The sequence below is a fragment of the Bos taurus genome, chromosome 2 (assembly GCF_002263795.3).
Source record: "Bos taurus isolate L1 Dominette 01449 registration number 42190680 breed Hereford chromosome 2, ARS-UCD2.0, whole genome shotgun sequence".
Classification (NCBI taxonomy): Eukaryota; Metazoa; Chordata; class Mammalia; order Artiodactyla; family Bovidae; genus Bos; species Bos taurus.
Genome location: NC_037329.1, coordinates 31,548,389 through 31,572,256, shown reverse-complemented (window position 1 = coordinate 31,572,256; position 23,868 = coordinate 31,548,389). Strand labels below are relative to the sequence as shown.

The 23,868-nt window shown below is 37.4% G+C and overlaps 1 protein-coding gene across 5 annotated transcripts in view; it reads right to left on the bottom strand.

Annotated features, from left to right (window-relative positions):
- The window catches only part of COBLL1 (cordon-bleu WH2 repeat protein like 1), a 167,905-nt gene that overhangs the window by 25,587 nt on the left and 118,450 nt on the right, over positions 1–23,868 (bottom strand). For all 5 annotated transcript variants that reach the window (XM_059878204.1, XM_059878197.1, XM_059878199.1 and 2 more), the window contains 2 exons: positions 20,227–20,324; positions 19,879–20,115 (listed from right to left, as the gene is read on the bottom strand). In XM_059878204.1, coding sequence (XP_059734187.1) covers positions 19,879–20,115; positions 20,227–20,324 — 335 coding nt within the window. The remainder of the gene's footprint in view (positions 1–19,878; positions 20,116–20,226; positions 20,325–23,868) is intronic.

Genomic DNA, 23,868 nt, shown 5'->3' with positions numbered 1-23,868 from the left:
CATTGCCTTCTCCACAGAACCCTTTAGACGTCTCCAAAATCCAGCATGAAATGAGTTAGAACCTGCCACCCAAACCCAGATTTTGATTCTGAGTCACTAAAGCCAATTCTGATTAAATCAGAGGGTCACCCCCTGAAACACCTCACCTGGATGGGCATATGGGTGGGTCCTCACCCATATGCTACTTGGACCTTTAAATAATTAGGAGAAAGGCCCTTGATGATAAGAGATGAGAAAGGAACGTAGTGATAAATCAGGAGTATTTAAATATCATTTTGAGTAGAACATAAAGTTTAAATAAAAACCTTCTTATGATGATGTGTCTGTGTTTGGAAATGTTCACTTGCCATCTTATAAAAGTAACAAATTTAGGGACGGTTAGGAAGAAGGCCAAAAATTCTCCTAAAACAATGCGGCACTTCACTTTTTGAAACACTGATCTAAAATATCAAAAGCAGTAAAAATGTCATTTTATTTCTTGATGAGGTTACTTCTGTAAAGCCCTATTCAAGTAGGCCTCATTCCTATCACAGACCTAGTTTATCAAAAGAAACACAGTAGGTGATCAGGAAGTAACTGGTGAGTGCATGAAGCCATGGCTTCATCTGGTCCTCCTAATTCTACGCTGACGCCATGTTTCCCATCTCTGGACTGATTGCTCTCATGTCATCTGAAAACAACTTGTGTTCCCCTTCAGGTCAAGTTCCCAGCCACAGTCATTTATTGGTCTTTTCTATGACCTGACAAAAGCAGTCACAACATGAATTTCTCAGACAACTATATCTGTTTAAGAGTTAGAGCTCTTAAAATTTGATTATAATATTATAAAGCAGATAGCACAGAAATAAAAAAAAAGGGAGAAATGTATATACAGAGATTCACAAATTTATATGGACTGAATAACTCAAAGACAGAGTAAAAATAAACTCATGTATTTCATTTATCATCCTAGAGGTCTTAAAATAAGCTAACTTTTTTTTTGTACAGGATATTTATATTTCTATGGATAAATAATTTAAAATTTATCAAAATATACATATTTCAGCATCACAAATGTTGAACTATTTTTAGTAGCATTTGTGAAGACAGTTGAGGGGATGCATGTTAGAAGGGCAAAGCCATGAATGTCTTGCAGGGAGCATATGTTTTATAACCTTATTCTGTAAGATTTACCCCCTTCCTCTATTGTACGGGTGTGTAATGAAAGCAAATGGACTTGTGTTTCTAGACTAGCACATGGGTCGTACAGACTTAAGAACAAAGACCTTTGAAGAGAACATGATCATCACTGCGTGTGACCAGGTCAACTTATGTTAACTATATCACTGATTCCATGCTATAATTAATGATAAGAGCTTACTAAATTGATGACAAAAATGTAAACTTAACGGATGCTGTAAGATGGACCAGGCAGGATTTTTTAAGGACTAAGAATGATGAGTTTAAAAAATAAGCCTCAATTAGTGATGGGAATATTACTTTCATTTTGAGATATGAATGATATTAGCATTCAAAGAATAGCTTAATATACATTTTTTGTTGTCCTATAAGAGAGTGCCACAAGAGTTTTTAAATTTGTGTGTGTGTGTGTTTAGAGGCTGTTAGAAAAGAATTTTAATCAGCTAAGCAGCAGCCAAGAGAAAATCAAACTTGGACTTATTCCATGTTAATTAAAATATCGCTATTAAGATTAAACTGAAGGAACCCCTGGATCCTATATGAAAACATGTCTCTTGGGTAAAAACCTGCAGAAAAAGAAAGTGCATATAAGGTAGAAGACCTAGGTATTTCTAAATAGACTGTAGCCAAGAAAACTGGCATGTGCCTTGGGATACTTGTAGAATAACAGATCCAGTACACACGTATCCAGTACACAAGTAGTACGTCTACTTTCTAAAAAGTAGACATACTAAACTAACGCAGTTATTTAAGTAAACACATGAGTTCCTACATAAAATATTAAAGAAATAAAAAAGGGTGAGGAAGGGCATTATGTATTCTTCAGCCCCATTTTGTTCTGCGCACTTCAGGAATATGCTCCTTAATCGACTCCCAGTGGTTCTCCTCTTTCATTCATCAGGGTTGAGCTACCCAGGATGTTGAGTGTGAATCTGTCTAATTGGAGAGAAGTTTACAGAGGGTTTGCAAGCTGGAAGAGAGGCAATGTAATGGTTACCAAACACAGGGGCTTTGGAGTCAATGCCAGGGCTTGCACCAGGAGAACATAGCATTTACTGTCCCTGCAACCTTCTGCTTCCTCCTCCACAAAGTGGGACAAGTAACAGTACCTGCTTCACTGGGGTTGGATGCTCATGTGAAATGACCTGTGTCAGGCACGGGGTGCTGCACCTGGTACAGGGGACCGGCTCCACAAATAGTAGCTCATGTTATGACACATAATTTTCCTCTTTTCAAGTATGTGAAAGTGTAAATAGGCCAATGCCAGTTATAATTAGGGGTTAGAGCACAAAGTATAGGTAAAAGGAGGTATTTAAGACTGGTCCTTTCTTTAGTGCTGGTGGTGCTGGGAGTCCTACTAGAGTCAGTCTCAGTTATAGTCAACCTCAAACAACTGCAGGAGCTTGTGCTTAGTCCACTTTACAAACCAATTCCACTGTGTGTAAAACTCCACCGTAAGTCACTTCAGGCAGCTTCATCATACCTTCATCAGACGTTAAAGGAGTTTAATAAAAGCTAAATGTTTAATACCAGTTTGTTAAATCTTAGTGGGGGGGGGGGGTGTATTAAAGTATATAAATCTGAAATATTTCATACATTTAGTGCAAACATTTAAAATAAAAGAACTGCTTAGAACTGTCTTTAGTTTTTACCAGCTAGCCAAGGTACATTTCCTTTGCTCAAATTATGATGGAAATTTTTAAAAGGAGTTGCTGCTGCTGCTGCTAAGTCACTTCAGTCGTGTCCGACTCTGTGCGACCCCATAGACGGCAGCCCACCAGGCTCCCCCGTCCCTGGGAATATCCAGGCAAGAGCACTGGAGGGGGTTGCCATTTCCTTCTCCAATGCATGCAAGTGAAAAGTGAAAGTGAAGTTGCTTGGCTGTGTCCGACTTTTCATGACCCCATGGACTGTAGCCCACTAGGCTCCTCCGTCCATAGGAATTTCCAGGCAAGAGTACTGGAGTTGGTTGCCATTTCCTTCTCCAAAAGGAGTTGAGATCATATTATATTTAAGTCCAGAGGATTTACAAAACAAGAAAGCAGAGAGGTTTCTTCTTACTATGGGAAAAATGCTTTGGTTAGTGATTAGAAATCTCCAATTATTTATTTTAGTTAGAGTCAGTAAGTCTGATTGCCTTCAGCAAAAACTACACTTCTAACAGCAACGTACATCACTGAATTTTATTGTCTGTGAAAAAAAAATTAGTGCATAAACAGAATTGACTAGTGAAAGTGACAGGGTCAAGCTGAAAACCATGCCAGATAGTTAATCCCTCATAATTCACATCCAGATCAGAATTCACTGGTTCAAAATAAAAGTAAATTTAGCTGAAGAAAACAGAATTGAATGGCATTCAATAGATTTACTTAGTACTAGAACTGTAGTAGTTACTAAATTACTTATTAATCACAGTTGAATTACCTGATGTGGATCATTGAAATCAATATATTCTGGTTAAAAGAGAAGAATACAATTAGGAAAATAAAAAGACTAAATCAAAGGATGGAAATACAGTGATTCAACTTCAATGACATTGGTAAGTGTTTCTATTAGAAGCTTTTGGATTTTAGTTTGTTTATAATACGATTTTCCATGTAAGGTGGGGTTGGGTTAGAGAGAACTTAAGCAATCTCTTAAAACTGTCTTAAAACTCATATAATTTTCTTTTCTTCTTTAGGCACAGATTCCCATTATCCTTCTCCAATTTGGACACTCTCAATAAATGCTGTAAAATATTATAATACCTTATAATTGATATTAGGTTTTCCTAATTTACTATGGATTAATCATTTCTATCCTAATGACTAAATTTCCATTTAACTGAAGGTCATGCTTTAACTTTTTTTTTTAAGCTAAAACCACAACTTTCAGGACCTTAGTTCGCTGACCAACAACTGAACCCTGCAGTGAAAACATGGAGTCCTAACCCCTGGACCACCAGGGAATTCCTAACTCTTAACTCTTGATAGAATTCTAAAATACTTTTACAACTTAAACGACAAATCAATTTTCTTAAACTTTAAACATAACTATTATACCAGAGTGAATGTAATATAGAAGTATAAGATGTTCTATTGAATTTCAAAACGGGCAAAGCTCTGAAGGTAGGTTTTTCTTATTACAAAGAAATCGGTTTTATTATTGATTTGATCATAAAGTTAGCACAATCTCCCATGAGACTCAAACAGTGCATATGTTGACGAGGGAAAAAAAAAAAAAAGAAACATCACTGTAAATATCAGTAAATACAGGTTACCTCCTAGAAATTGTGTTGTCCAACCTTTACCTTATACCTGCATACACTCACACAGACAAATGCACACCAGCTTTGACTTGTGCTGGATGAAGGCATACATGCCAGTTTCTTTGTCTATGATGGTTTTTCACACAGTATGCTATCGTTTGGTGGGTCTACAGCAAGTTTACTTTGCTGCCTTGAATCCTGCTTTTTCTATACCCTTTGCCCCCTTGGGCAGCACTTTGTCAAGACTCCTAAACATTTAGAACTTATATACTCTATTTTTTAATTCTCTCTGTAATCCTGTTTTAAGATCCTTCATTGATAGCACTGAAAGTCTAAGCTTGCTTTAGTCACCTTAGATTTTAAAAAGTCATATCAGTGAAGGAGTATAAGCAATAGGGGTGATATTCTAGGTATCACACAACTATAATTAGGGAAAGGAGAAATAGGGAAGCAGTCTCAGGGCCTGGAGCTCTCAAATCCACACTATATAAGCAGGCATCTGTTCTGCTAATTTTAATGGTGTTTCTATCAATCCCCTGAAATGAATTCTACAAGAGGTAGCAATGAGATTAGAGCTGGATCCACTTACAGATGTCTAAATGACTACCACCACCTTTCACTTGTGACTTTTAGAGTTACTAACAAGTTAAATCTCTTCAGAGAATTCTGAGTGGCCAAGCCTAGCAAAGCATTTGTCTTAGAATCATCTAGTTTTAAAGTCACTGTTCAGTTGCTCAGTCTTGTCCGACTCTTTGTGACCCCATGGACTGCAGCATGACAGGCCTCCCTGTCCATCACCAACTCCCAGAGTTTACTCAAATTCATGACCATTGAGTCAGTGATGCCATTCAACCATCTCATCCTCTGTCGTCCCCTTCTCCTCCCACCTTCACTCTTTCCCAGCATCAGGGTATTTTCAAATGAGTCAGTTCTTCACATCAGCTGGCCAAAGTATTGGAGTTTCAGCTTCAGCATAAGTCCTTCCAATGAATATTCAGGACTAATTTCCTTTAGGATGGGTTGGTTTGATCTCCTTGCAGTCCAAGGGACTCTTAAGAGTCTTCTCCTACACCACAGTTCAAAAGCATCAGTTCTTTGGCACTCAGCTTTCTTTAGAGTCCAACTCTCATATCCATACATGACTATTGGAAAAACCATAGCTTTGATTAGATGGACCTTTGTTGGCAAAGCAATGTCTCTGCTTTTTAATATGCTGTCGAGTTTGGTCATAGCTTTTCTTCCAAAGAGCAAGCGTCTTTTAATTTTATGGTTGCAATCACCATCTGCAGTGATTTTGGAGCCCAAAAAGATAGTCTGTCACTGTTTTCACTGTTTCTCCATCTATTTGCCATGAAGTGATGGGAAGTGAAGTGATGCAATCAGATGCCATGATCTTCGTTTTCTGAATGTTGAGCTTTAAACCAACTTTTTCACTTTCTTCTTTCACTTTCGTCAAGAGGCTTTTGAGTTCCTCTTTACTTTCTGCCATAAGGGTGGTGTCATCTGCATATCTGAGGTTACTGATTTTTCTCCCAGCAGTCTTGATTCCAGCTTGTGCTTCCTCCAGCCCAGCGTTTCTCATGATATACTCCACATATAAATTGAATAAGCCGAGTGACAATATATAGCCTTGACGTTCTCCTTTCCCTATTTGGAACCAGTCTGTTGTTCCATGTCCAGTTCTAACTGTTGCTTCCTGACCTGCATACAGATTTCTTAAGAGGCAGGTCAGGTGGTCTGGTATTCCCATCTCTTTCAGAATTTTCCACAGTTTATTGTGATCCACACAGTCAAAGGCTTTGGCATAGTCAATAAAGCAGAAATAGATGTTTTTCTGGAACTCTCTTGCTTTTTCGATGATCCAGCGGATGTTGGCAATTTGATCTCTTGTTCCTCTACCTTTTCTAAATCCAGCTTGAACATCTCGAAGTTTTCAGTTCATGTACTGTTGAAGCCTCCCTTGGAGAATTTTGAGCATTACTTTGCTAGCGTGTGATATGAGTGCAATTGTGCAGTAGTTTGAGCATTCTTTTGCATTGCCTTTCTTTGGGATTGGAATGAAAACTGACCTTTTCCAGTCTTGTGGCACTGCTGAGTTTTCCAAGTTTCTGGCATAACAGTGGCAAACTCACTGTTAGTCAATGATAATAACATCTGTGTTGTCTGGTTAACAGACTGATTAATCTGAACATACCTTCCTCAAATTTTATTACCTTCAGCCTCTTTTAAGGGATGCCCAAAACACATGTGTTGGCTTTTTGTGTTACAATCAAGAGTTCAAGGAGAAAGATCTCACTTAGCCCATTATTTATTTTGCTTTCCTTCTTCAGGGTTCAAAAATCTTTGGATGAGTAATACCAAGACTAGATATCACTGTCTAGTGTAACACTGACCAAACCCAAGACCCCTACAACAGAGCGCTTTCATTTGTTAAAGCCCGATTTTAAATGACAACAACTTAAACAAAAAACAATTTCATAATGCTAGAGTTGAAAAAGACTTGGAAATTTTGTTACAAAACCTTATTCTACAGAGGAGAAACCCAAGCCACAAAATTCAATGTCTTGTCCTTCAAGGTAGAAGATGATGAAGACGACAATGAGAAAAATGACCCCCAAACGAAGAATATAAGAGACTTCTGGCAGATTCAAGAGTCTCTCTCAAGCCAGGCTAGGGTTTATTCTGCCACAAAATAATTCCAGCCCTCTCCACACATATCAGAATAAAACTAAAACACAAATTTTACAACCTGTGTTACACCTGTTCTTGCAAGGGTTTTACTTTTCTCTCCCTCAGGCAATCTGCTTCCATTTTATCAATCTTCCAGTACTTTGAGAAAGTATGTAATCAAGTCTTATTAGTGGTAATCCCTTACTTATAACATTTTTTAATCCCTGAAGATATGGGCCTAAGTAGTATATCTTGAATGAAAAAAGACAAGATGAACCAGGAGAAAGCAGAGATCAGGATCAAGTTAAAAACAGGACAGTGGTAACTATGGTTCTCTGTGGTCATAGTGATCAAGACACAGAGATGTCTAGAGGCACAGCAGGAGAATACAGGTAACTGAATTAGGGTCTCCACCAGAGTAAAGGAACAAACAAGGGAACAAAGCAGGACCAACTCAGTTCATCCCAGAAGAGAGTTCAGACTGTATGGCCGGCATTATCCAAGTGACCCCACCTTTTTATTACTGAAGCTCCAGGAATGGGGCCAGCTTCTCTCCACCCTGACCTCTGTTAATATGCTGGTTACCAGAGAAAGGCATGTCTTTAGAACCATGTGGTCCCAAATACCACAGTGGTAGAAAGGCTAAGAAAGCTTTGTCCTATAAGAACTTGTAAAGGAAGACCCCTAACACCAATTATTTTCTATGATACTTAAAAAAGTTTTGGCTGTACCCTGCAGCATGTGAGACCTTAGTTCCTTGATCAAAGATTGAACCTGTGCCCCCTGCATTGGAAGGTGGAGTCGTAACCACTGGACCACCAGGGTAGTCCCTCAATGATATTTTATTAACTCAGAATATGTACTTTAGAGAGGCAAACTAGATAAGGAAGTGAAAGCCCCACTAATTCCACAAATGACCTATTGTTCTTTGAATAGTACTGTTCTTTAAAATTTAGCAATTTTATAATGTGCTTAGTTCTTTGCATTTAGGTCAGAGGTAAAGCTGGCAGAAACTTAAAAAGTAATTGCTCAGAGGAATGTCATGAGCATTAAATGAATAAAGTGAGCCTTGTCTGAAATACTAGCAAATGTTATATAAACATTAGTCATAATTTCTGCCCTTGTGTGATTATGACCCTTTCAAGAATTGATGAAAAGTACAATGCAAAGTATGTCTTGTATCTGGGGAAACCTTCAAAGAGGAAGCATATTAAATATTTTATTGTGCTGGTATATTTCTCTACTGAATGAAACAAGTCATATTTTTGGAAGTACAGACAGCTGTATACTGTATATCAAGCTGAAAATGCCATGGCAACCACTGTTCCTAGGCAATTGGAGAATTATATGTGTGGTCCACTTTCTATATCATAAGTGGAAAGTGGAGGTGAAAATCAAATGTTATGAGATAACATGGAGAAAAAAATTAAAAAGGGGTATATTTCTGAAAAATTATAAATATATGCTCTATTACAACAACCTTAATGACTGCATAAAATGACTAGATTAAACTCATTAAGTGAAGCAAGTCCAAATATATGCTTGCACATTTCCTAAACGTATCACAATCTCTCATCTATTTGTAAAGCATGATAAATATTAAAAGACAAAATTGGGTAAGAGATGAAAAATGTCAAGTATTTAAAAAAAAAATCAGCTGTTAAAAACTAACACTCTAGGTATTATATTTCACTTGCATAAGACTATATGGCAAAGAATTTCAGTTTCTCAACATTTGAGTGTTTGTCTGCAGCAGAAAGCAAAATGAGACCAAATGAAATGCCCAGTCAAAAGCATTCCTGGTTGTGTTTCCAGCCAAAAGTCAATATCCTAAAGAAAATGAGATGTCATGCTACTAGCAGTGAAAAGCAGTTTTCTGTTGTATACACACACATCCAAGGAGCAAAGTCACACCAAATGTATGAAGAATTCTCCGAAAGATTCTTTGGATTCTATGGGTCAAGGTTACTACAGCTTCTGTCCAACTCTCCTTTCACTTCTTCAAATGTAAAATAAGCATAAAAGGTTAACTTGTCAATAATACTAGGACGTCATTTGGCCACTGATTTCATTAAATGTGCTCTTCACAGATACTTGGTCAGCAGACACGGGTCAGAAAACTGGATTTTTGAACTTAGTTTCAATCCCAGAACTCTAAGTCACTTTTAAGCCAATACCATTGCATTTCTGACTTCTGTCATGTATGAAGTCAAGGACAACCTTATTTAAAAAATTATATGCATTTTATGCAGTGATACATGTGATCTAGTCCATGAAATGACAGCATGGGCCAGCTCTTACATATGTTGTTGCACAAATGGCATTTCACATCTTCAGGCAGAATCATATTCAAAAAATGCTTTAAAAGAACCAAGGAAAACTGCCAGAAAATTTCTAATTGGATCGTTTTCTCTTCCAAATGAACATTTCCGTAGAAAACAAGGTATTTCACCTTTACAAGGAAAATGACACTGTAGAAGTGACAGTAAACTATGTAGTCTTTTTAAATATATGCTGTAGATGGATAGAAAGAATTAGAGATGCAGAAATGTTCCCCCAAAAGGTCAGGATAAATTATTTTACTAACTAGGATCATCATTGAGTTCTCTTTGGAAACTGCACGACTGGTTGCCAAAATTAGCTCAGAAAATCAACAGCCTTTTATGTGAATATTTTCAGTTGATGCCCCAAAATCACTATCCAAATACCTTAATTTGCCAGTGCTGAGAAATGCCTTAGAGGAATGAGGCAAATTATTAAATACAGACTGCCAAAAAGTATAAAATAGATGTGGCTAGCAACATTTTTTCCAAGCTACAGACTGACTTATCTCTAAGCCTAAGGCAAATAGAATTATCAGTGATTACTAAAGAACATTAAAAAACTCAAAATGAATAAAACTGTGCTAACTATAAATAACTTTCTCACACATTACTGTTATTTCTCTCTCTAGCTCAGTTTCCTGGTAGTTCACCCACAAGAGATAAGCATTTGCTATTTCTAATATAATGTAACTATTTACAGTATTTTCTTTCTGCTTTATTCAAAGGATGCTTTGGGGGGAAAAACTGGAAAAATCAGAATGCTATAGTTCTGTTAAACAGCGCACCCTTGTGGTTTATTTTACAACCTAAACAATAAAAATCATAGGACAAAGATGTATCCAAAATTTTCACCAACATGGAAATTATTTTGTTGTTTATTTTTTTCCAGTAGTTTTTCCCAGTTTGGTATTACTTTTAGGCTTTTAAGCAGTAAAAATAGTGCCTTTTTAAAATTTCAAATTCAAAACTAAATTGTTAAAAGATATAAAATGTCTACAGTGATTATGACTATATGCTTTGCTGAATTTCTTGAATATTTTCATCTGATGCTATAAAAAAAATTTCAATTCAAGAGTGAATTTCATTTATATACATTAGGTAATGCACACTACATTTTAGTTGTTGGTCCATAAACTTTTACACAACTTTGCCAAAATTCTGGCTTCTTTGTAAAAGCTTAGGAAAAATATGGCCAAGAATTATTTCAGCCAATTACTATTAAAAAGTAAATGTAAGCAATGTTTAAGTTATCCAAGTACTTCTTAAAATTTACCAGATCTACCCATGAAATGGCAAGAATACACAGAAGAACTGTACAAAAAAGATCTTCATGACCCAGATAATCATGATGAGTGATCACTGACCTAGAGCCAGATATCCTGGAATGTGAAGTCCAGCGGGCCTTAGAAAGCATCACTATGAACAAAGCTAGTGGAGGTGATGGAATTCCAGTGGAGCTATTTCAAATCCTGAAAGATGATGCTGTGAAAGTGCTGCACTCAATATGCCAGCAAATTTGGAAAACTCAGCAGTGGCCACAGGACTGGAAAAGGTCAGTTTTCATTCCGATCCCAAAGAAAGGCAATGCCAAAAAATGCTCAAACTACCGCACAATTGCACTCATCTCACACGCTAGTAAAGTAATGCTCAAAATTCTCCAAGCCAGGCTTCAGCAATATGTGAACCGTGAACTTCCTGATGTTCAAGCTGGTTTTAGAAAAGGCAGAGGAACCAGAGATCAAATTGCCAACATCCGCTGGATCATGGAAAAAGCAAGAGAGTTCCAGAAAAACATCTATTTCTGCTTTATTGACTATGCCAAAGCCTTTGACTGTGTGGATCACAATAAACTGTGGAAAATTCTGAAAGAGATGGGAATACCAGACCACCTGACCTGCCTCTCGAGAAACCTGTATGCAGGTCAGGAAGCAACAGTTAGAACTGGACATGGAACAACAGACTGGTTCCAAATAGGAAAAGGAGTATGTCAAGGCTGTATATTGTTACCCTGCTTATTTAACTTCTATGCAGAGTACATCATGAGAAATGCTGGACTGGAAGAAGCACAAGCTGGAATCAAGATTGCTGGGAGAAATATCAATCACCTCAGATATGCAGATGACACCACCCTTATGGCAGAAAGTGAAGAGGAACTCAAAAGCCTCTTGATGAAAGTGAAAGTGGAGAGTGAAAAAGTTGGCTTAAAGCTCAACATTCAGAAAACGAAGATCATGGCATCTGGTCCCATCACTTCATGGGAAATAGATGGGGAAACAGTGGAAACAGTGTCAGACTTTATTTTTCTGGGCTCCAAAATCACTGTGGATGGTGACTGCAGCCATGAAATTAAAAGGCGCTCACTCCTTGGAAGGAAAGTTATGACCAACCTAGATAGCATATTCAAAAGCAGAGACATTACTTTGCCAACAAAGTCCACCTAGTCAGGGCTATGGTTTTCCAGTGGTCATGTATGGATGTGAGTGTTGGACTGTGAAGAAAGCTGAGCGCCGAACAATTGATGCTTTTGAACTGTGGTGTTGGAAAAGACTCTTGAGAGTCCCTTGGACTGCAAGGAGATCCAACCAGTCCATTCTGAAGGAGATCAGCCCTGGGATTTCTTTGGAAGGACTGATGCTGAAGCTGAAACTCCAGTACTTTGGCCACCTCATGCGAAGAGTTGACTCATTGGAAAAGACTCTGATGCTGGGAGGGATTGGGGGCAGGAGGAGAAGGGGACGGCAGAGGATGAGATGGCTGGATGGCATCACTGACTCGATGGACGTGAGTCTGGGTGATCCCCGGGAGTTGGTGATGAACAGGAAGCCTGGCGTGCTGCGATTCATGGGGTCACAAAGAGTCGGACATGACTGAGCAACTGAACTGAACTGAACCCATGAAATACTAGAATTTTATTTGACATTTTCATTGTATATCCCATACCTGATTGTGTGAAACTGTAGTTAAAAGTTTACTTATCAATTCTCTTGAACACCTACTGTGTTACAGAATTTCTCTGGGGAACATAAATCGTATCCTCTGGTTGGGAATTTAAAAAGGGAGAATTTAACAATGTTATAATCTTTAAACAATAAAATAATGTTTATCTTTAGAGGATGGGGTGTCTATCCCATAACATGTTATATCCATCAATAGAATATTATGCAATCTTAAAAAGGGAAGCCCTTTATGTATTGATAAGGATATCCAAAATATATCATTCAGTACCAAAAAGTGAGGTATAACATAATACATGTAGCATATGACTGGCTGAGAAATTAAATAATGTAGGTTGAATATTGACTTGAATATATATACATATAGTCAGGCTGGAAGAATACACAAGACTGTTATTGGTTGCCTTTAGGCACAAGAATTTGGCTGGCAGCAAGGTTGGAATGGAGAATTTTCACTATATTTTCCTTTTCATCTTTAGAAATATATATCATAGGAATATACTACCTAAACTTATACATAAATTAAAATGAAACATAAAAACACAAGAGAGACAAATTCAGAGAAAGTAAGATTATCCCATGTTGGAATCTTTAAAAAATTCTCCATGAAGCAGGTAAAGGAAAGGTATAATTTGAATGAGCGAGGAGGAATAAAGATGAAGCTGCAGGAATTACTCTATTCTAAAAGCATAGGAAACATGGTTTTTGCACAAGTGATGTCAAATCTTCTGATTAGAGTTAGAAGCATACTGAAAATGATGAGGAATTAACATTAAAAAAAAAAAACTTGTGCTTTTGTACAGCAACAGAAACCACCAACAAAATGAAAAGGCAACCTGCAGAAAGGGAATATTTGCAAATCATGTATCTGGTAAGGGGCTAATATCCAAAATATATAAAGAACTCATACAACTTGATAGCCTAACAAATGCAATTTTAAAAAATGGGCAGAGGAACTGAATATGTTTACAAAGATTTACAGATGGTCAGTCAGTATTAGAAATGGTATTTAACATCATTAATCATCAGGGAAGTGCTAATCAAAATTACAGTAAGATGCCATGTCATACTTGTTAGAATGGCCATTATCAAGACTGTAAGAGATGTGTGCTAACAAGAATGTCAAGAAAAGAGAATCCTTGTGCACTCTGGGTAGGAACATAAATTGGTGCAGTCACTATGGAAAACAGTTTGGAGGTTAGTAAAATAATTAAAAATAGAAACTACCATATGATCCAGCAATTGCACTTCTGGATATGTATTCAAAGGAAACAAAAATAGGATATTAAAGAGATACCTACACTCCCATGTCACAATAGCCAAGACATAGAAACACCCTAAGGGTCCATGTATGGATAAATGGACAAAGAAGATGTGATATGTTAAATATGTGTATGTATTATATATATGTATGTGTATTATATATATACATATATCTATATATATAATGTATACATATGTATATATATAATACATATATAATACACATATAATACATATATATATATATATAATACATACACATACATATGCACGCACACAGGAATATTATTCAGCCATGAGAAAGAAGGAAATCCTGCCATTTGTAACAACATAGATGGACCTTCAGGGCATTACAGTAAACAAAATAAGCCAAAGACTGCCAAATATTGCATGGTTTCATTTACATGTAGAATCTAAAAATCGAACTCAGAGTAGAAGAGGTTACCTGGGGCTGGGGGAATGGGGGAATAGACAGAAATTGATAAAAGAGGACAAACTTTCAACTAAAAGATGAATAAGATTTGAGGATCTAACTGAAACATAGTGACTACAGTTGACAACACTGTATTATATAGTGGAAATCTGCTAAGACAGAACTTAAATGTTCATATAAAAAAAAGAACGATAATATGTGAAGTGATGGACATGTTAAATAGATAGTGGGAATTCTTTCACAATGTATTTCAAATTGCCACAATGTATTTAAATAGTTTACAATTTTATTTGTCAATTATACCTCAAAATAACTAGAAAGAAAGAGAGAAAGGGGAGAGAGGAGGGAAGATGTGTGTTGAGCCTTTCACACCCAACAAACTGTGTAGAGGGCCTTAAATGCCTGGAAAATAACAGCCATCTATCCAAAGTTTCTGAACTGACAAGTGACTATTATAAAACATAAATGTGGCAGCTTGCCACATCCTTCATATTGTGAAGATGAGAAGGGGCAAAACAAGCTAAGTACTGACCTTCTCCTTACATTCCTGCCCCTGGATTCCCTGAGGCATGGCTTTAGCAGAGGGAGTAGAAGAAAGGGACAAGGAGACACTGTGAGGAGAAATTGAATGGTTAGTCACTAAGTGGATGTGGAAAGAAAAAGAAAGAACATCAAAGATCATCTTGACCTTTTCAAACTAGGAGAAATAAGTGAGATTGATTTTACACACATTGATCTCCAGATGATCAATGCCCAAATCAGATTGATTATATTCTTTGCAGCCAAAGATCAAGAAGCTCTAAACAGTCAGCAAAAACAAGACCAGGAGCAGACTGTGGCTCAGATCATCAGCTCCTTATTGCAAAATTCAGGCTCAAACTGAATAAAGTAGGGAAAACCACTAGGCCACTCAGGTATGACCTAAATCAAATCTCTTATAAGTGGAGATGACGAACAGATTCAAGGAACTCGATCTGGTAGACAAAGTGCCTGAAGAATTATGGATGGAGGTCCCTAACATTGTATAGAAGGTGATGACCAAAACCATCCCCAAGAAAAAGAAATGCAAGGAGGCAAAATGGTTGTCTAAGGAGGCCTTACAAATAGCTGAGAAAAGAAGAGAAATAAAAAGCAAAGGAGAAAGAAAAAGAGATACCCAGCTGAATGCAGAGTTCTAGAGAATAGCAAGAAGAGATAAGAATGCCTTCATAAGCAAACAATGCAAAGGAATAGAGGAAAACAATAGAATGGGAAGGACTAGAGATCTCTTTAAGAAAACTGGGGATACCAAGGAAAAATTTCATACAAAGTTGGGCACAATAAAGGACAGAAACAGCAAGGATCTAGTGGAAGCAGAAGAGATTAAGAAGAGTAGCAAGAATACTCAAAAGAACTGTGCAAAAAAGGTTTTAATGACCCAGATAACCACAACGCTGTGGTCACTCACCTAGAGTCAGAATCCTGGAGTGTGAAGTCAAGTGGGCCTTAGGGAGCATGACTACAAACAAAGCTAGTAGAGGTGATGGAATTCCAGTTGAGCTCTTAATCCTAAAAGATGCTGCTGCTAAAGTGCTGCACACAATATGTCAGCAAATTTGGAAAATGCATCAGTAGCCACAGGACTGGAAAAGGTCAGTTTTCATTCCAATCCCAAAGAATGTTCAAATTACTGCACAACTGCATTCACTTCACATGCTAGCAAGAGTACGCTCAAAATCCTTCAAGCTAGGCTTCAGCAGTACATGAACTGAGGATCTTCCAGATGTACCAGCTGGATTTAGGAACCAGAGATCAAATTGCCAACATCTGCTGGATCACAGAAAAAGCAAGGGAATTCCAAAAAACATCTGCCTCATTGACTGCACTAAAGCCATTTTGATGGTGCAGATCACAACAAACTGGAAAATTCTTAAAGAGACAGGAATATCAGACCACCTTACCTGTCGCCTGAGAAACCTGAATAAAGGACAAGAAGCAACAGTTAGAACTGGACATGGAACAACAGACTGGTTCAAAGCTGGGAGAGGAGTATATAAAGGCTGTATATTGTCACGCTGCTTATTTAACTTACATGCAGAATACATCATGTGAAATACTGGGCTGGATGAGGCACAAGCTGGAATCAATACTGCCTGGAGAAATACCAATAGTCTCAGATATGCAGATGATACCACTTTAACGGCAGAAAGTGAAGAGGAACTAAAGAGCCTCTTGATGAAGGTGACAGGAGAGTGAAAAAGCTGGCTTAAATCTCAACACTAAAAAAATGAAAATCATAGCATCCTGTCTCATCATTTCATGGCAAATAAATGGGGAAAAACTGGAAACAGTGACAGATTTTAGTTTCTTGGGCTCCAAAATCACTGCAGTGACTGCAGTCATGAAATTAACAGAAGCTTGCTGCTTGGAAGAAAAGCTATGGCAAACCTAGACAGCATATTAAAAAGCAGAGACATCACTTTGCTGACAAAGGTCTGTATAGTCAAACCTATGGTTTTTCCAACAGTCATGTATGGATGTGAGAGTTGGACCATAAAGAAGGCTGAATGCTGAAGAATTGATGCTTTAGAACTGTAGTGCTGGAGAGGACTCTTGAGAGTCCCGTGGACAGCAAGGAGATCAAACCAGTCAATTCTAAAGGAAATCAACCCTGAATATTCATTGGAAGGACTGATGTTGAAGCTCAATACTTTGGCCACCTGATACAAACAGCTGACTCCTTGGAAAAGGCCCTGATGCTGAGAAAGATTGAGGGCAAAAGGAGAAAGGGGTGACAGATGAGATGGTTGGATGCCATTATTGACTCAACAGACATGAGTTTGAGTAAATTCAGGAGATAGTGAAGGACAGGGAAGCCTGGTATGCTGCAATTCATGGGGTCTCAAAGAGCTGGACATGATTTAGCAACTAAACACCAACCAGGCAGTGAGGAGTCAATAAGCAACCATGAGTTCAAACTTCAAGTGGAACGATATTGAGACTGGAATACAAAGCTGATGTATTCGTTTCCTAGACTGCCGGAACAAATGACCATGACTGGGCAGCTTCAACCAACAAAAATTTATTCTGCTGCAGTTCTGGAAGCTAGCAGTCTGAGATCAAGGTGTCAGCAGGACCATATCCCTCGGAAGTCTGGGGAAGAGTCCTTGCTTGCCTCCTCTAGGCTCCTGGTATTCTCTGGCTTGTGGCAGTGCCACTGCAATCTCCATCTGTCATCACATGACCTCTCCTTTGTGTCTCTGTGCCTGAGTCTCCCCTGGTGGCTCAGTGGTAAAGAATCTGCCTGCCAATGCTGGAGATGTGGGTTCCGTTCTGGGTTGGAACAATCCCCTGGAGAAGGAAACAGAATCCCACTCCAGTATTCTTGCCTGGAAAATCCTATGGACAGAGGTATCTGGTAGGCTACAGTCCAGGGGGCCGCAAAGAGTTGGACATGACTGAAAAACTAAACAACATTCCCCTCTTGCTGTTGTAACACCAGTCACTGGATTGGGCCCAACTTAAGTCCAGGACTTTCGCATCTCTAGATCTTCAGCTTGGACTTCTTTTGAGGGGGACATTATTCCAAACACTACAGCTGAAAACTCAACAAAGAATAGATGTTTTCTCTGAAAGAGTAGACACAGACTAAGATCATGAAGAACTTGTGGCAAAAAAAAAAAAAGGAGAGAGCTGAGCTATAAGAAGAGAATTAGGGCCATGGAAGAGAGAAAAAATAAGACCAAAGGGAGATCTATCTCATTGAATATGGCGAAGAAGTTAAGGAAATATGTGGTAAGATGCCTTGGAAGGCATGAACTCATGAACATGCATGTGTGCATGTCCATACACTCATACACATACTCACACAGAGAACCACAGCTTCACTGTTAAGAAATTTTTGTAATGAATAAATATTTTAAAATGATTTTTCAGCTTCTCTAGGGAAAAGTAAATAATTCCAGATCCTGCCAAACAATACATCAAAGAACTAACCAGATGTCCAGATCAAAGGAAAAAATAATTAGAAAATTATATAAAAATGTCTAAATTTCCAAAGGCAACAAACTTTAAAAAAAAAAAAAATAGCCTTGAACATGGGGGCATCAACTGGTCACAGAACAGAGAGTGAGAATCAAAAGAAAGGGTTTTTGGTGAGGTCACTGGTAGTACAGCCTAGAATTTTAAGAAGCTGACTTTTAGAAAGACAATGTAGACCTCTTCAGGCTCCAAACACAAAGGAGGTTCACTGTAATAGATTGGATGAAGTCATCTGGAAAGTTTGTGAGCAGGGGCTAAGATGTATTTCTGTAGAAAGGAAAAGACAGACTTTGGTAACCACTCAAGAGTGTAATAATTTATACTCTTATAGTACAGTTTTATGGTAATTAAAAATATAAAATGATCCTGAAAGTGCTACCTTTTAAATGACTTGCTGTGAAGAAGTACAAACTAGTTATGGTCACAAAATGAAGTCTTTGACCCTGACATGGGGTCCCTGCTTCTCTCACTCAGCTTCAATCTCGGTTTCTTGCGCATGCTCAGACTCACCAACAGTCCTTACATTCCTTGCATCTTTCAACAGGGCTCCTCTTGCCTGACTAATACACCCCCACACATTTTTAAAGACTGAACCCAACCACCAAGCATTTGCCCTGGAAAACTCTGTAGTAAATGATTCTATAATTTGAAAAAATATAACTATCCTCCTGATGCGTAAGATGAGATTTTATACCACAGCCATTTGACGAGAGAGCCTTATAGAAATAATAAGACAGCTTAATAAATGACTTTCCAAGTAACTACTGAGTTTCAGCATTTTTTTAAGTTCATTTCTATCTAATCCAGTTGCTACTTTCTAAAGACACATATGACAGTTTATAAATTACAATTTAAAAGTATACTTAAAATATCTCTAAGATTAAGCAAATACAAAAAGTTTATTAGTTGAGAAGGGTTAATTTCTTGAGCATTGAATTTACTAACTTTCTAAGGTGGAAACAAAATCCTTCAACTAGACACAAGAAAACTGAGTTTCTCAAACACCTCAAAATAAATTTGCTCTCAAAGTTACTTAAAACAATTGTCAACTCCAAGCAACAAAATATATGGTCTTATGTTCAATCACAGTTACTTAAAACTTCAAATATAACTCACCTGAATAAAGCAAAGAATGTACAGACATTACAGACATGAAAAGTTGTTTGCAAGTGGATTTCTACAAAATAGCATGTTCCAGGAAAATTTGGGATTAAACAGAAGTAATAGAATGTTTGGGAAAAAGGTACACCTAGAACAGTGCCTTGAACATCTAAGTATATGATAGTAACTGTAGTATTTTATATATAAAGACTTTTTATAATAGAGTATATATGTATCAGGCAGACCCCCCTGAGAATCTGAGAGTCAGGTCAAGACCTGACTATATGTAGTTAGAAATCCATGAAAGTAACATAGATTGTGTTGCTGTTAACAAAAAGAAAAAAAGCTGTGTTCACAAATAAATATTTCCTTTCCTAATACATGCATCAAACAAGAACTTCCAGCTGGGCCTTAATGAACCAGGACTTTAAGGTTTACAGATGATGTATTTGCTTGTATATAAAAGCTACTTAAAATAGGCATATTTTATTCTTTACTGCATTTCAGAACTGTACATAGGGACTCTCTTCATGGTACCAATGCTGTTAGCAACTAGTTATTCATCTAATTACATATGAGTAAATGTTACTATTAGCAGCCTATGTGGAAAAGGACAAGTTAGTAAAGAGGAAAAATGGATGGTCCCCTTCCGCATCTTAAAAATACAAACCAAACAAATGTACATACCTCCTCTGTTTCATCCACACTCAGGGATTTCACCATACAAGAAGCTGGCCTCTCCTGGATGTGCGCGGGGTCTTGGGGGGAACTCTGAGACCCTGGCATTGGGGGCAGTGGAGCACGCCTCTTCTTGGGGGCATCCGACGGCAGGGTGTTTGAAATATACTGTTTGGAAATGGTATTGCTCTTTGTAAAAGTTGGCCGGTGCTTGCTTACTAGAGGAGTCGCGGGGGCGCTGACAGTCTAATACAGAATGAAAAGGCAAAATCTACAGGTAATTCCATGGTAAAAAGCACACACAATTAAAAACAGATTAGAAGAGTCTTATAAAATACTACATAAGAAAATACGTACTTGCTCCCGCTTTTTCTTACTGCGTTGAAATAAGCTGAAAAACCCTTTACTTTCTTTATCCTTCATAAGGTCTAGGTTTTGTGATATTTGGCAGGACTCTAAAACAGAAAAAAAGCACCTTATTTTTGTTCACAGAGTTATATGTTCACCTCTGAGGTTTCTCTCGATTACTTTTCCTTGATAACTATTTAATGATAAAAGCTACTAGCTATGATCTACTATAAACCAGGCACTCTGCTAGGCACCTCATATTTTAATTGACTCTCAAAGCAGCAAGCACATTTAGTATTATTGTTCCTGTTCCACAGTAGGGAAAACTGAAGCTTAAAGAAACTAAGATACATACTTGGGGCAAAGGTCAGGAAATGACAGAGCTAGGACATAAACCCATTTTGTAGTGACTCAGAGTGTGTTTTACACACAACTACCAACATTTTAGAAGTAAAAAGGACACTTTTTACTTTTAAAAGGATGTTGTAAAAAGGATGTTGTTATCATACAGTTTGTATCTTTGTTGATTTTGAATTATACTTTTTTGTCTCAGCTAAACTATCATAAAGTATTTAATTCTCCAAAGCATGATTCATTATAATTACTTCAGTTCAGTTCAGTCGCTCAGTCGTGTCTGACTTTTTCCAACCCCATGAATCGCAGCACGCCAGGCCTCCCTGTCCATCAAATTACTTAGCACTCTGTTAAATGTTTTAAAATTTTTATTTCTGTAATCCAGGGGTTCCCAACTGAGGGTGGTTTTGCACATCAAACACACACACACATACACCCGAAGACATTTAACAATGTCTAGGGACAATTTTTCTTCCCTGGAGAATCCCAGGGACGGAGGAGCCTAGTGGACTGTCGTCTCTGGGGTCGCACAGAGTCGGACACGACTGAAGCAACTTAGCAGCAGTAACAGTAGGGACAATTTTGGTCGTCATGACTGAGTTAGGGTGAAGAGAATGTGCTGTTGGGATCTACTGGATATAGGCTAGTGATGCTGCTAAGTAATACTCTAAAGCACAAGACAACAATAATACTCTAAAGCGAACAACAAAGAATTATCCAGCCCCAAATGTCAATAGTGCCAAAATTAAACCATATTTTAATCAGAATGGCAAATGTCAACCCTCGATGTTGCATAGGTAACATTTCATTTTCTAAACAGTATTTTCTAATGTCAACTGAAAGGGCTTACAAACAACAAATCCAGTACCCCCGAGTCACCCTGGCCCAGATTGTTTCTAAATCCCATTTCCCACTAAAAGGAACCATCTCAGGAACCAATCTGACACAGTTTCTCTGGGCCACAGTTAGGACAATTTGGACATCGTAAGAATAACTCAATAAAGTGAAACATAGCACACATGTTTAATTCCATAAATTCATAACAATACTAAAAAGTAACTGATTCTCATTGGCCATTATTTTTAAAATTAAGGGAATCACACTTTATCCTGCGTTTTCTGAATGAATTCTATTGAGAGAGAGAAACAGCTGACATAGGAAAACTGGCTTTTTTTAGAAATATCTCAACTACTAATTATAGGAATATTTGTTATAGATTATAATGTTTTACAACTCTTAATTAACTAAGACATGTGCAGTGATGTTCGCAACAGCACTGCCAACAATACATAAGACATGGAAATAACCTACATGTTCATCGACAGATGAGTAGATAAAGAAGACGTGGTATATACACACAGTGGAATACTACTCATCCCCCCAAAACAATGAAACAGTGCCATTGGCAGGAACATGGATGGACCTAGAGATTTTCATACTAAGACAGAAAGAGAAATACAAATACCATATGCTATCATTTATACATGGAATCTAAACTATGACACAAACGAATCTATCTATGAAACAGACCAAAAGACACAGAGGACAGACGTGCGGTTGCCAAGGAGAAGGCAGGGGTGGGGAAGGAATGGAGTGGCAGCTGGGGTACAAGCTATCATATGTAGATAGGATGGCTAAGCGACAAGGTTCTACTGGATAGCACAGAGAACTATATTCACCGTCTTGTGATAAACCATAGTGGAAAAGAATGTTAAAAAGAATTATATATATGTATAACTGAATCACTTTGCTGTAGAGTGATATATCAACTATACTTCAATTTAAAAAGATACTGGCAATGATTATTGATGGCTAACATCAATAAAGGTAACTTGTTATTACATGTCTGTTAATGGAAATATACAATACAACCCATGAAATATTCTTATCAAAAATACCTCCCCCAAATCTGATCAAGTCTGTAGATTTAACAATCAATTTACAGGAAATAGAGGATAAAGGAACATGTTAAGTGGCACCACAGGATGCAATCAGCCAAATTCTGAATGTGGAAAACACCATAAGACAAATGACCTGGTTTCTTCAACAAATAAGTTTCAGATTTTAAAAAGAGAGACAGCAGTGGGCATTTATACATTTTAAAAACATCTCTCATGTGAAACACATATGAGTTTTATGGCAAATCACAATATAATCTCTGTGACATTGGAGACAAAGTACTATACGTTGAAATGTGTGGGATATATCCATAGCAGAATTTAGAGCTCAATGATAGTCTTAAATACATAGTCTTTTCTAGTCTTTTTATTTAAAGAAAAAGTTTCAAAAATTAAATAATTTATGACAAAGTAGGAGTTATTCCAGGAAAGCAAAGATAGTTAACACCAATAAATATATTAATGCAATATGCCTCAATAAGACATAAAGGAGAACTATATTTCACAAATTAAAACTTCATAAATCTGATGCTTCAAATATTAAATAAGCACTATGTATTCTGTACAATGAGTTTACTGACAATGCTAGCAACTAACAATAATAGGATTGTGGACAGCATTTTATGGTCACAAATTTTTTCACATGCCTAATTCACTCTTTAGAACAATCCTGGGAGGTAGGTGTCACAAGCTACCTGAGCTATTCTGAGCCCTTGTTATAAATTGGGGACTGTAAAGAATTGAAAGGCCTGGGTGACGATGACTAGAGAGTTTGAATAACTTTCACCAAAACAAATAGACATTAAACACTAGAATTGAATCCACTACCCATTTAAAGATGATATGCAATACCTCTGACTTCTTTTTTTAAGAAATGCTACTATTTCATTTTAAGATAGACTCCTCCACTAGTTGAATGTAGATATACAATTAAATTTCATTGGAACAGTGAATAGCAAGTTCACATGGCGGTGCAGCGCAATAACTATAACCAGAGTACTCACGTAGTTATTTTTGGCAAAGTAATTTCCAGGCATCCTCAACAGTGGTTAATTCCTAAGTCTTCACTTAAAGCTCAATTTCAAAAAAAAAAAAAAAGCTCAATTTCAGGGATCACTACAAGCCAGTTAAACAGCAGGACAAACAAGGACTTGAGCTTATTTAGAAAAGCAACTTAAATACCGTAGTTTCCTGTTTCTCAAAGAGAAGCTGTAAATAATTGCACACAAAGTTCTAAGCCTTCTGATCTTATCAGACAAAATAAGGAGGCAGGAGCATTTACAACATTTGGATTGAGCTTGTAGATTCTGACACTGTAAAAGGAGCTTTTTACATTTTCCTGTTACAATCTCTTAAGATTATATTCACAACATTTAATACTCTGCATAAACCACATACT